A 13,859-nucleotide genomic window follows, 5' to 3' on the forward strand; every position below is an offset into this window, starting at 1 on the left:
GTTCATTTCCAAATACATAACAAGAGAACGGATGCTGTTGTCTCCAGTCTATAGAAAACAATGTATGTGGTTGAGTGTCTAGGAGTTCTAGACACATACTACCTAGTGTATTCAGAGTTTAAAACAAACACACATACATTGAAAATAGCATCTTGTAAGGTTTGAACATGAATTTCTTTCATTTAGTGTTCAAATCAAAATTTGAAAAGGTTTTCACAAATTATGTTTGTACAGTGCAGATTCTGGAATTAAAACAAGGCTTTCCAATGACTGGTTGCAACTTTAGATTGCATTTATTGAGGAGTTTTGCTTCTTGTGTGTGTGGTGAAATACACATACCATAAAGGATTTTTTAAATGTATAATTCAGTGGCATTACTTACATTCACAATGTTGTGCAACCATCACACTTCCAGAACTTTTCCATCATCCCAAACAGAAATTCTGTACCTATTAATCAGTAACTCCCCATTCTTTCCTCTCCCTAGACCCTGGTAACCTCTATTACTTTTTGTCTCTATGAATTTGAGTACACTAAGTACCGCATATAAGTGGAATCATACAGTATATGTCTTTGATTCTAGCTTATTTCACTTAGCATGTTTTCAAGGTTCTCCTATGTTGTACCAGGTATTACTGACTTCTTTTTAAGGTTGACTAATACTCCATTGTATGTATATACCACATTTCATTTATCCATTCATCTCTACATTTATTTGGGTTGTTTCCACCTTTTGGCTATCAGGAATAATGTTACTATGAACATGGGTGTACAAGTAACTGTGTCCCTGCTTTCAATTTTCTGGGGTATACACTGAGAAGTGGAATTGCTGGATCATATGGTAACTCTGTGTTTAATTTTTTGAGAAGCCATCACACTGTTTTCCACAGTAGCTAAACCATTTTACATGCCCACCAGCAATGCACAAGGGTTCCAATCTCTCCATCCATTTCCTCGCCAACACTTGTCATCTTCTACATGAAAATTCAGGTGTCTACAGGGGTTAAGTATTTGCTTCTGGATTCTCCTTTGCCTCTTCCCCCCCCCCCCCCCCCACTTTTCTGGCAGTGCTTTTCCTTCACTGAAAACACAGACTCAGGCTCAAGACTTTCAGTATTAAGTACTTGAAGATAATTTTGTGGTTTTTGACAAGTGCAAGAATTCAGTACACACTGACATGCTCCCTTACTGGAGGAATCTGCATTACTTTTTTAGGAGGTGAACAGGGCTACTTTAAGGGTCTGCATTAGAAACGAAGTTCAAAATGTAAATGTGGCTCCACGTGAACTCTCCGTAAATTAGCACAATAAGCACATGCTAAAAACGGGCTGGCACACTTAAGGCGGCTAATCCCTACAAGCATGGTATACCATAGGTACTGCATGCATTAAAAAGTGTGTTCGCAACAGAACCACACGTTCACTCAGTATTTTTAATCCAAATGTTCCCTTCAAAGTTGCATACAACACAGGAGTGGGCGTCAGTACCTGGCAGGATCTAATCAGGTCGCGCTTTCCTACCCCAGGGTCCTTGGGCCAAGTGACAGCAGAGCCGCTCCGCCGGCCAGGCTCCGCTCCTGCGGAGGAGAAGGCGGGTGCAGGCGAGGTCCAGCCCGAGAACCCAAAGCCCGGGCCGCGCCTCTCCCCCGCCTCGGGCACGGCGACGCCAGGGCGGTCCGGAGCGGAAGGACGCCTCCAGGCGTCGGAGGAGCCTGACCACCTAACCGAGGCCGCCAAACACCCGCCCCCTCGTGAGACCGCGGCGAGGCTCCCACAAACCGCGAGAACACAGGGAGACGCGTTGGGCCAATCAGCGGGTGGGGGCGGTCCTGAGCACATTCAATTGGTTAAACACGGGAAAGCTCGCGTCCCATTGGCATCTTTTCTGGCCCCAACTCCACCCCCTTGGCCTGGATCCCCGGCCCCTTCAGTGGCCCCGCCTCTGAGCCGAGGGGGTAGGGGAGGAGGCGCTGCGTTCCGGGTGCTGGGACTCCCGTCCCCAAACACCCCTAACCTCTTCCTGGTGGCCTGGTAGGAACAGATCACGCTCAGGCTCTGACACGTTCTGTCGTATTCCGAACCGTGGCCATTAACTCTGTGTTCCACACTACCCAGTCTTAGGCAGGGAGGTGATTTTACCTGTGCTTGAAAGAAGGCAGGGTTGTGTGGACCTTGCCAAATTAAGATGTTTCCCTTAAAGCTTCCTAATCTGAATACCTTATATCTTGCTCTGCATAGTATGCAATGAGCATTGACTTTTTGCTGCTTGTTTGATTTGGAACAAATCATTAAATCGTCAAAATAGCCCCAATGAAGTAGCTACTGTTACTTCCATTTTTCAAGTGAGGAAAGGAGGCACAGAGGGATTTAGTGACTTGTCCAAGTTCTGTCTGTTTCTTCTCTAAATATCAACTATACTCTGTCCTTGTCAGCCCTACTGCCCTACTTTAATTCAGGCCTTCATAATCGCTTGCCTGGATTACTTCTACAAACACACCCCTTAGCTCCTCTCCTTGCTATCCTCTACAAAGCCAAGGATTAATCTTTCTAATGCAAATCTAATCCTGTCTGTCAAATCCTTCTCAAGTCTCTCAAATGGCAAATCAAATAGCCCCGTATTGCCCATAGCTTCTGGTAGAAGCTGCTTTTTATTGAAATTTTACATACTTACAGATAAGTACACAAATCATAAATGAAATTCCACAAATGGATCACACCAGCAACCAGGTCAAGAAACAGAACACAACCAGCATCCCAAAAGTGTTTCCTTCCAATCACTACCGACTTCCCTCCCATCCCAGCGTTATCCACTATCCTTAGATTTTTAAGTAGTAAGTAGAGTAGCAGCCTTGTGTTTGTACATGATGAACGGGACCATTATAGCACATACTCTTTTATGTCTAATTTCTTTAACTCACTGTTATGTTCATTAGGTTCATCCATATGTTGACTCCATTTACAGCTTGTTCATGAGGATGCTGTATTGCATTCCACCATGTGAATACACCACATTTTATTTATCCAGTCAATTGTTGATAGACATTGAAATAGTGTATATTTTAGACCTATTAAATATATTGTTATGAACATTGTAATAGAGCTCTTTTAATGAACATGATGAAAGATGAATGCATTTCTCTTGGATATACACCTAGAAATGGAATTGTTGGGTCATAGGTTGTGCCATGTTTAAATTTGGATATTTTATTACAGTTTTCCAAAGTGTGCCAGTTACACTCCTATCAGCAAAATAAGACAGTTCTGGTTGTTCCATATTCTCATCAATACTTGGTATTTTCCATCTTTTTTTCATTTTGACCATTTTGGTGGGTGATAATTGTGCCTTGTGTGATTTTAATTTGCCTTTCCCTGATGATTAATGAAGTCGAGCACCTTTTCACATGTTTATTAGTTGTTTAGAAATAACTTTATGAAGTGTCTGTTAAAGTTTTGCCCATTTTTGTGAGCTGAGTGTTTTTTTTTTTTGTATTTTTCCTAACATTTGATTATAATAATTTTCAAATATTTAGCAAAAAAATTTTTTTTAATTTTACTCATTTATTTTAGAGAGAGAGAGTGTATGAGCACAGGGAGGCACGAGGGAGAGGGAGAAAGAATCTGAAGCAGACTCCACATTGAGTGCAGAGCCCAACATGGGGCTGGACCCAGGGCTCCATTTGGGTCTCAATCTGGGCTCCATTCGGGGCTCAATCCCACAGCTGAGCCCCAAAACCATGAGATCATGACCTGAGCTGAAACCAAGAGTTGGACGCTTAACCGACTGAGCCACCCAGGTGCCCCAAATGTTTAGCAAAGTTTAAAGAATTTTATAGTAAACACACATAAACCTACCATATAGAGTCTATGAATAACATTTTATAAAACTTGCTTTGTTACATTTCTATCCTTTCCTTTATCCATCTTAATATTGTTGCCTTTCAAAGTAAATTACAGATAGCAATACATGTCCTGTAAGTAATTTAGCCTGTATATCACTAACTGAAATTCAATGTCTAAGATTTCTTTTGATGTACAACTTCAACAAAATTAAATCCACAAATCTTCATTGTACATCTGCTGAGTTTTGAGCACATGAGTCTTGAGTTCCATGCCTCCTCCCAGGCAATCTTCATTTCCACTTTTTGGGGGGCTACCCCCATTCTAATTTGTTCTCCACTGTCTAGCTTTATGTGTTGCAAAATTTTGTATTCCTGGAATTATACAGTATGTACTCTTTTGTGCAAGCCTGCTTTCCACTCAGCATACTATATTTCTGATTCCATGCTTTTGCATGTGTCAGCAATCTACTTCTTTTTATTGCTGAGTCATATGCCACTGGACAAATAAGCTCAGTCTGTTTATGTATTATAAGAGGATTTTTTTATATGCATCTTTTGTCAGGTCTGTATGTGGCAAATATCTCCTCCCATTCTGGGTTTCTTTTCATTTTTTAATGAATGAAGTCCTTCGAGGAAAAAAAAGATCTTAATTTTAATATTCCAATGTGTCAATTTTTATGGCGAGTGTTCCTGATTTAAGGAGTCTCTACTTACTCCAGGTTATTAAGATTTCTCTTCTGTTTTCCTCTAAAAGTTTTACTATTCTAATTTGCTCCATTTGGAACAGTAATCCATTTGGAATTGATTGTTGTAAATGGTGGGATATAGAAGTGGACCCAGATGCCTTTTTTCCCATGTGGATATCCAATTAATCCAACATGCTAATTTAAAAGATCATTTCCCCCATTTGCAGTGGTCATAAATCAGATGGCCATATATGTGTAGACCTAGTTCCCAACTCTGTTCTGTTTGATAGACTGGTTTTGTCTACTTTGCATCAATACCACAGTCTTCATTGCTATTTGTTTTATAATAACCCTTGATAGTGCATCACTGAACTGAATTTTTAATTTCATTCAATTTGAATCAAAATAGCCATGTAGCTAGTGACCACCAAATTAGCACAGATACAGAACATTTCCATCCTCACAGGAAGTTCTGTCAACATCTCTGCTTTAGAAGACATCTAGAGGCCAATACCAGATACTTAATATCATAGCTGCAGGCCTACTTCAGTTTATTGCTGGGCTGCTCTTCAAAAATATCTGTGTAAAATCTCATTTTAGAAATTCAAAACATGCCTTCCCACACATAGGTAAGACACCCAGTTCTTTTGACCTTGCACTGTTAGCAATGAAAATATTATTTCAGGTGTGGGAGAGCTTAATGCTTCGGGAGACATTTCCTATGATCAGACACTGTAAAATATGCAGCCCCAAATCATATGAAAAGATTCCTGCTGTAGGACCAATACATGGAGTTTATTATCTGTCCTGGTCCAAGTTCACACCAAATTCTCTTTTAGAGGGCTTTCCTGGGCTATCACTGCTGTGTTTGAGAGAGTGGCTGAGTCAGATTTGGCTCTGGTGTGTAAGGAATTCCTCAAATCATTTTGTCCTGTTTATTCCATCAGACATTGAAGTCTTGTGCCATAAAATGATACATATGATACAAATGATACATATTATTATGTACTTCAGGTGTTACTTTTTACATTAGATACGTGTATTTCTCCCCATCATACTTGAATTTGATAACTGTTTCTTTTCTAATGTCTTGTGTTTAATAGTACCTATTTTAATTTATCATCAGTTTCCAGACCTGAGTATAGCACAGGGCTTTAGTTGTGATCTAAATTTCCACAGGGGCGGGGCGCCTGGGTGGCTCAGTTGGTTGAGCATCTGCCTTCGGCTCAGGTCATGATCTTGGAGTCCTGGGATCAAGTCCTGCGTCAGACTCCCTGCTCGGTGGGGAGTCTGCTTCTCCCTCTGCCTGTTGCTCCCCCTGCTTGTGCTCTCTCTCACTCTCGCTCTATCTCAAATAAATAAATAAAATCTTAAAAAAAAAATTTCCACTGGGGCAATGAATATTTATTGAGGCCCCTACTCTGCCAGGTGCCCTGAGCTGGGCACAAATCATAGATAATACTTACCATTGAGCATCTACCGTAGCGCACACACTTGCATTTGTTGTTTTTAATAATCATAACAACACTACAAGGTAACTATTGTTATCTCATTTTTACAAGTGATAAAGCTAAAGTTTTTTGGGGGGGGCGGGGATCAAGTTTCTGCAGCTAATAAGTGCTAGAGCTGAGATTTAAGCTTTGAATCCCCAACCTCCCTCCCATCTCTGTGAGACCCATCAGACCTCAAAGGGGCTTTGTTTCCTCTCAAGGAACATCTTGTCTAGTAAAGGAGATAAACACAGGGTGACCACAACCTACAGGAGAACAGACATTGCAAAAGGGAAAGGGAGGTACATGAAGCCAACCTGTGGGAAATGAGCCACATTGCCCAGCAACTTGGTCTTGTGAATGTGTACTGAAATCCCTTATTCTTCCCAAAGTCCTTCTAGAATGATCTGGGAAGGCAACAACCTTCCCTCTCCCTGTCCTCATTCTTCAGCCAGGTTTTTCTCTGACTCTATGTCTAAGAAAGAGGCATTGCTAACAAATGGTCAGTGCCCTCTTTAGGAGTACAACGCTCCAATGATCACCTCAGAACCAGAATCTATTAGCACCTTCAGAGCAAACATCTGAGTCCATGTGGAAGAAGGACCTGCAAGGATGGGCCCTTTAAGGAGACTCTGAATGTGAATGTGGTGGCTGGATCTCTAGTGCTGTCTTGGGCCATAAGGATAAGAGCCACATCCTAGGTGTTATGGGTTGAATTCTGTCCACCCTCTGCCCCCAGAATTTATATGTTGAAGTCCTAACCTCCAGTATCTTAGAATGTGACCTTATTTGGAATGTGATCTTATAGGCTCATTGCAGAAGTAAATGGGTTAAGATGAGGTCATACTGAAGTAGTGGAAGCCCCTAATCTGACTGGTGTCCTTATAAAAAAGGGAAATTTGGACCTAGAGACACACATAGGGAGAACACTATATGAACATCAAGGTGAAGGCAGAGATGCTTCTACAAAACGGGAAATGCCAAAGATTTCTCGAAACCTACCAGAAGCTGTGGGAGAGGCCTGGGACAGATTTATCCTTACAGTCCTCAGAAGAAACAAATCCTGTCAACTCCTTCATCTTGGGTGTCTGGCCACCAGAACTGTGAGGTACTAAATTTCTGTTGTTTAAGCCACTCAGTTGTAGTACTTTGTTATGGCAACCTTAGCAAATGAATATACTAGAGATGGCAAAGAAATGAGGTGGCAGGAATCTGCCACCCACCCCCAGGGCTTTAAGGAGCACAACTTCCCCACCAGCCTTGGTGCAGATATAGATAAACATATGCCTTGTTTTAGGCACTCATACTGTCCCTCTGTCATCTGCATTCAAACAAGTCCTAATGGACACTCGGGATAAAGTCCAAACTCCTTATCATGGCGTACTCTGCCCATCAAGATTTGGCCCCTGCCTTTTTTTCTGCCTTGCCCCTCCTGACCCCACATAATTCAGTCATATAGCTCTACTCCCAGAGCCCTGTCTTAACCTCTTTCCTCTGCGCATGCTTCTCCCTCTCCTGATAATATCTTTCTTACCCCTTTCTCTCTGCCTGTGTTCTTTCTTATCCTTCTTGGCTTGGCCATCTCTTAACTTCAGTTTTACATCCTCCAGAATTCCTTCCTGGACCTCACTAGGATCAGTTTCTGATCTCATGCTCTCCCTGCTTCCTGCTATCACTATGTGTATCCATTATGTTGTAGATTGTGAACTACTTTCGGAGTTCAGTGCCTGGCCCATCAAAAATACTCATTAAATCTTTGCTCGATGGGGAAGAATCACTAAGAGTTTTCCTCATCCTATCCATGGGATGATGTGTTCCAAATCTCTAAAAGACAAATTTATGTAGTTTTTTTTTTTTTTTGCAGCATAGCCCAACAATAAACTCAAGATGGCTATAAAACAAAGCATCTGCTTTTGGCCTTTTCTTTTCTTTTTATTCATGAGGAGCTTTAAAAATCTTTTTTATTATTTAAGTATAGTTGACATTCAATGTTATATTAGTTTCGGGTGCACAATATAGTGATTCAACAATTCTATACATTACACAGGGTTCATCATGATAAGTGTACTTACCATCTGTCACCACACAATGTTATTAACATTATTACAATATTAGTGACTATATTCCCTATGCTGTACTTTCCATCTCTGTGACTTATTTATTTTATAACTGGTATTGGCTTTTAGACAACACTAAAGCAGTGCGGTCTATAGAACCTCCTGTGAATTTGAAAATATTCTGTGTATCTGTGTCCAAATGGTAGCCACTAGCCACATGGTTACTTAAATTCAAATTTCCTTCTATTCAAAATGCGGTTCCTCAGTATGGTAGCTTGAATAATGGCCTCCAAGTATATCCACATCCTAATCTCCAGAACCTGTGAATTTTAACCTATATTGCAGATGTGATTAAACAAAAGATCTTGAGATGGAGAAATTACCCGGGACTACCTGAGCGGACTGTAAATGTAATTACAGGTGTCCTTATAAGAAGGAAACTGAGAGCGACTGGACGGCAGAACAGAAGAAAGCAGCGCTACAGCTAAGGATATGCTGCTGGCTTTGAAGACGGAGGAGGGAGGCATGGAATGAAGCTCTGGAAGCGGGAAAAGGCAAAGAAATGGGTTGTTCCTGGGGCATCTGGGTGGCTCAGTTGGTTAAGCATCTGCCTTCAGCTTGGGTCGTGATCACCTTGGGCTCAAGCCCCACGTTGGGCTCCCTGCTTGGCAGGAAGACTGCTTCTTTTGCTCCCCCCACTTGTGTGCTCTCTCTCTCTCTCTTTCCCCTCTCAGTCAAGTAAATAAATAAAATCTTAAATTAAAAAAAAAAAAAAGAAAGAAATAGGTTATTCCCTTGAGCCTACAAAAGAAGTGTGGGCCCGCAGACACCTTAATGTCATCCCAGTGAAACTGATTTCAAACTGTAAGACAATAAACATGTGTTGTTTTAAGCCACCAAGTTTGTGGTCATTTGTGACAGTGGTCCTAGGAACTTCATACACACAGTGGGCTGGCCGTATTCCAGGATCACACTTCTAGACACGCAGTTCTAGAATCCTCTGCTTGGGGAGCAAGTATATGTGACAGATCTCCTAGCCTCTACATCTTTCAAAATTGAGAAAAATTCTAAATATGAGCAATTTGCTACTTGTATCCAACATGAATTTATGATACAATTCTTTTGCATAGGAAAACCAAGCCGAGAAAGCTTACCTATGTTCTGCTAAAGCAGATAATCACAACGACTGTGACTCAAAGCCTTTGTCTGATATTGTGATCCCTTTCTTGCAGCTGAGACAGTTTTGAAATGGCCTCATTTACGTCATGAAAATTGATACCAAACAGAGATGCTTCCATTCAATTTATCTTCCTCTTCGGAACACCAAAAGCATTAGCAAGTCAGATACAAATTAGACCTCTCTTGGTAAGTGTCACTTGATGACAATGGTGATTTTGGTGTCTCAGTTTTGTCGGGTGTGTCCATGTGCGTTCCAGGCAGGAGCACATCAAAGGTGCGAGGGTGAAGGAGGCACATGTCTGATCCTTGCTCCCAAAGGCCCCACACCAGAGGCTTCCCAGCCCGGCGCTGCTGATGGCTGCTTCCTGTCTCTACCTGTCTGCATACGCGGGAAGCTTTTATGACAGCCAGTCGTAAGGAAAGGAAAAGAGAGCAACCTTCTTTGAAAATGGCGTGGGGAAAAAACCACTACCAGACAAACTCTATTAAGGCAATTATGAAACAACCCTGTCCCATATTCCTTCACAGTAACTCTCTACACCTAGTTGGAAAAAGCGGTTCACAGCCCACCCCTGGCAACTGTTTTTGTTTGAATTTTTTTATTGTTGTCGAATATACATAACACACGATTTGACCATTTTAACTGTTTTCAGCATCAGGAGCATTCACCATGTTGTACAAGCATCACCACCAACCGTTTCCAGAAATCTGTCCTCTTCCCAAACTGAAACTCTGTACCCATGAAATAGTAACTCCCCATTCCCTTTCCTCCTAGCCCCTGGTAACCTCTGCTCTACTTTCTGTCTCTATGAATTAGACTCTTCTAGGAACTTCATACAACTGGAATCATGCGGTGTTTGTCCTTTTGTGTCTGACTTATTTCACTCAGCGTGATGTCTTCCAGGTCCATGCGCGCTGTAGTATCTACCAGACTTTCGTTCCTTTTGCAGGCTGAATAACAGTCCATTGTGTGTATACAGCACATTTTCTTTATCCATTCACATCCATCAGTGGGCACTGGGTTGTTTCCATCTTTTCACTGCTGTGAATAATACTGCTATGAAAGTTGGTGTGCACACTGGTGTATATATATATATATATATTTTTTTTCCCCCCAGAGTCAGTGAAGCTTGTTTTATTTATTTATTTGTTTGTTTGTTTATTTATTTTAAAGATTTTATGTATTTGTCAGAGAGAGAGAGCACAAGCAGGGGGAGCGGCAGGCAGAGGGAGAGGGAGAAGCAGGCTCCCCGCCGAGCAGGGAGCCCGATGTGGGGCTCGATCCCAGGACCCTGGGATCATGACCCAAGCCGAAGGTAGATGCTTAACCAACTGAGCCACCCAGGCATCCCCACACTGGTATGTTTTATAGTAACCTACACAAACCTAATAACCAGAATTTGCACACTGGGAGAAATAGTTTTAAAGTCTCCCCCAAATTAGTGTTTATAAAACTTGCTCATACATTTGAATCACCTGGGGTTCTTTTAAAAATGCCCAATGCCCATACTGCACCCCAGACTAATTGTATCAGATTACCTGGGAATGGGACCTGGGAATCAGTATCTTTTGTAAATCTTACCAGTTGATTCCAATGTGCTTCCAAGCTTGAGAACTAGTGCCCTGAACAGTTTACTAGTAAACATGGTTTCATCTAAAGCTCATTTCCTTTCCCTACAATCTCTAAATCACACTTGGTGTTCTCTGCCTTCAAATCCAACTTAGCTGAATTAGAGTCATTTTTATATTTTTGTGATCTGTTGAACCGAAGCATTGTACTTTATAATTTAAGTTTGAATGGAAGGGAAATCTCAGATCTGCAAAACAGGCTGAGTGATCCTTTTTTAAAGGATCATTGCTTTTTCAAAGCATTTAAATGAAATTCACATTCCCTTGTCAGGCTTACAGGGCACATGATCATTCACCTCCCACCCAGCTTCAGAACCGGAACTGCCCCATCCAAACCTTTGTACCAGCTCCTTCCTCTGCCCAGAACCCTCTTCTTGGCCCCCATCTCCACAAGGCTGGGTCCTACTTGTCCTTTAGGCCTCAGCTTAAGTGTTTCTTCCTCCAAGAAATCTTATCTGGGACCTCAGTTTAAAGTGATAATAAAAACTAACATTTATAAATTGTTTTTTTTTTTATATGACAGGCATTTTCGGACACTTTACGTGCAAAACTCATACCATCTCACAAAAAACCAGTGAGATAGATTTTATTATTATTATTGCCATCTTGCAGTAAGGAAACTAAATCCCAGCAAAGGTTTGCAAAGATGCCGATATAACTGCAAGACGGTAGCTCGTCAGAGACTTCACTTAATTGCCCTGCTGCCTATAAGGTAGCCTGGCAGCTACTCACGATCACATCACTCTCTTTTATTTTTACTTTTTCAAAGTGTGATTTTTTTGTTTGTTTTTCTTCTCTTGATAGAATGTAAGCCTTATGTCTGTCTTATTCACTGTCGTGCGTCCAGGACTAAGGACAATCACTAGCACATGGTAAGTACTCAACAAATGTTTGCTGAATGAATAGATGAGTAAATAAGCAAACAACTAAGAAATTATTTCACTTGAAGAAAACAAACGGGGTTACAAAAGGACAAAAGGATCATTTTTATTTTTTATTTTTATTTTTTTTTTAAAGAGAGTGTCTGGGCACATGAGTTGGGGGGAGGGGCAGAGGGAGAAGGAGGGGGAGAATCTCAAGCAGAATACCCAGTGAGTGCGGAGCCTGACATGGCTCACTGGGGACTCTATCTCACGACCCTGAGATCATGACCTGAGCCCAAATCAAGAGTCAGATGCTTAACCAACTGAGCCACCCAGGCACCCCAAAAGGATCATTTTAAAATTCTCATTCAGGGCGCCTGGGTGGCTCAGATGGTTAAGCGTCTGCCTTCGGCTCAGGTCATGCTCCCAGGGTCCTGGGATCGAGTCCCACATCGGGCTCCTGGCTCAGCGGGGAGCCTGCTTCTCCCTCTGACCCTCTCCCTTCTTATGCTGTTTCTCTCTCGCTCGCTCTCTAAAAAAATAAATCTTAAAAAAAAATAAATAAAATTCTCATTCAAACGTTCCTACTCTTTCTTTAATGCTGTGCTCTTTAGAATGGCAATAGCACGCACTATCCTTCATTCATTCCTGGAGGGAAAGGGAAGAACTGGGTAGCAGAAGGCCATGAAGTGAGAGACAGTAGTCTTTCTTTAGCTGGGGAGCTCAGATAAGGGAAGTCTCTCAAAGGTACTATGTAAACTGAGACCTCAGTGACAAGAACTCAAGCTACGTGAAGATGGGGACAGGGTGAGCAGTGTGGGCAGCCCTCTGCTGACTGCTAGAGCAAAGATCCCAAGATAAGAACGAACTTGGAGGATTCATGCATCTGATCACACAGGGCTTATAGGCCACTTACGGAGTTTGGATTTTATTCTAATTATGAGAGGAAGCCCTTGGAGACTTGCAGCAGGGGAATTATGTGATATTGTTTATTTATTTTTTGAGTCTCCTTTGCCTAAAGCACAAAGAAAGAATTTTGGGAAGGGAGGACAAGATTAGACCCTGAGAGTGAGGAGGGTTGCAGCAATCCAGGGTAGAGGACTCCGTGGCTGGAACTGGAGTGATGCTGACCGATATTGGGATTATATGGTGGCAGTTGAAAGAATTTGCTGACAGGCTGGTGGATGGCATGTGTCGGATAGAGGGGAAGGGAGAGGAAGCAACACAGGCATACCTCTTCCTACTGTGCTGCATGGTTTACCGTGGCTTTTACCAATCGAAGGCTTGTGGCAGCTCTCTGTGGAGCATGTCTGTCAGCGCCATCTTTCCCCAACAGCATTTGCTCACCTCATGTCTTTGTGTCACATTTTGGTAATTCTCTCAATATTTCAACATTTTCATTATTATTATATTTGTTACGGTGATCTGTGGTCAGTGATTATGACTCACTGAAAGCTCACTTGATCTTAGCCAAAAGGCCGAGAAGCGATGACTCACTGAAGAAGGCTCAGATGATGGTTAGCATTTTTTGGCAAAAAAGTATTTTTAAATGAAGGCATGTACACTTTTTTAGACATAATGCTTATCACACAATTAATTAATAGACCACAGCAGAGTGTAAACATAACTTTTATTTGTACTGGGAAGCCAAAAAATTCATTTGATTTGTTTTATTACAATATTCACTTTATTGCGGTGGTCTGGAACCAAGCTCACAATATCTCCACAGTGTGCCTGGTAGTGAAAGACCATCTGACTTCTGGCTTGAGCACCTGGGTGGATGGTGTCATTATGCATGGTGAGGAAGAAAACTGGAAAAGGAATAATGTTTGGGGAAGGAATTGGGAGTTAAGTCTTGGCCATATAGAGATGCCTATGAAACATCCAGCAAGAGATGACAAATAAGTATGAATACATGAGTTTAGAGTTAAGTGGAGAAATCAGGGTATGAGATCCAGATTTGGGAATCACTGGCACACAGACACTATTTAAAGCCACAGTGCCAGGATGAGGACACTGGTGGAGGTTATTATGTAGATAGAGAGGAACAGAGGGCCTAGAACCACACCCAGACTACTCCAACACTTAGAGATGGAGCAGAGCAGGATTTGGCCAAG

The 13,859-nt window shown here is 41.9% G+C and overlaps 1 protein-coding gene and 1 long non-coding RNA gene across 11 annotated transcripts in view; one reads left to right on the forward strand and one right to left on the reverse strand.

Moving 5' to 3' along the window:
• LOC135363590 (uncharacterized) overlaps nt 1–1,771 on the reverse strand; it is a 34,303-nt gene extending 32,532 nt beyond the window's left edge. Inside the window, exon 1 of one of the 4 annotated variants that reach the window (XR_010409401.1) lies at nt 1,488–1,771. This is a non-coding gene — a long non-coding RNA (uncharacterized LOC135363590). The remainder of the gene's footprint in view (nt 1–1,487) is intronic. The other 3 variants (XR_010409399.1, XR_010409398.1, XR_010409400.1) reach the window with 3 other exon arrangements.
• The window catches only part of LOC123848574 (putative uncharacterized protein DANCR), a 70,049-nt gene that overhangs the window by 8,750 nt on the left and 47,440 nt on the right, over nt 1–13,859 (forward strand). For 4 of the 7 annotated variants that reach the window (XM_064584484.1, XM_064584479.1, XM_064584477.1 and 1 more), the window contains 3 exons: nt 8,417–8,625; nt 9,304–9,436; nt 11,684–11,751. In XM_064584484.1, the coding sequence (XP_064440554.1) occupies nt 8,417–8,422 (6 nt within the window). In that variant the 3' untranslated portion in view covers nt 8,423–8,625; nt 9,304–9,436; nt 11,684–11,751. Of the gene's footprint in view, nt 1–8,416; nt 8,962–9,303; nt 9,437–11,683; nt 11,752–13,859 lie in introns of those variants that run through there. The other 3 variants (XM_064584483.1, XM_064584482.1, XM_064584480.1) reach the window with 2 other exon arrangements.

This window comes from Mirounga angustirostris, unplaced genomic scaffold, assembly GCF_029215605.1.
Source record: "Mirounga angustirostris isolate CCGP_5_RB_7025 unplaced genomic scaffold, mMirAng1.0.hap1 SCAF_2, whole genome shotgun sequence".
Classification (NCBI taxonomy): domain Eukaryota; kingdom Metazoa; phylum Chordata; class Mammalia; order Carnivora; family Phocidae; genus Mirounga; species Mirounga angustirostris.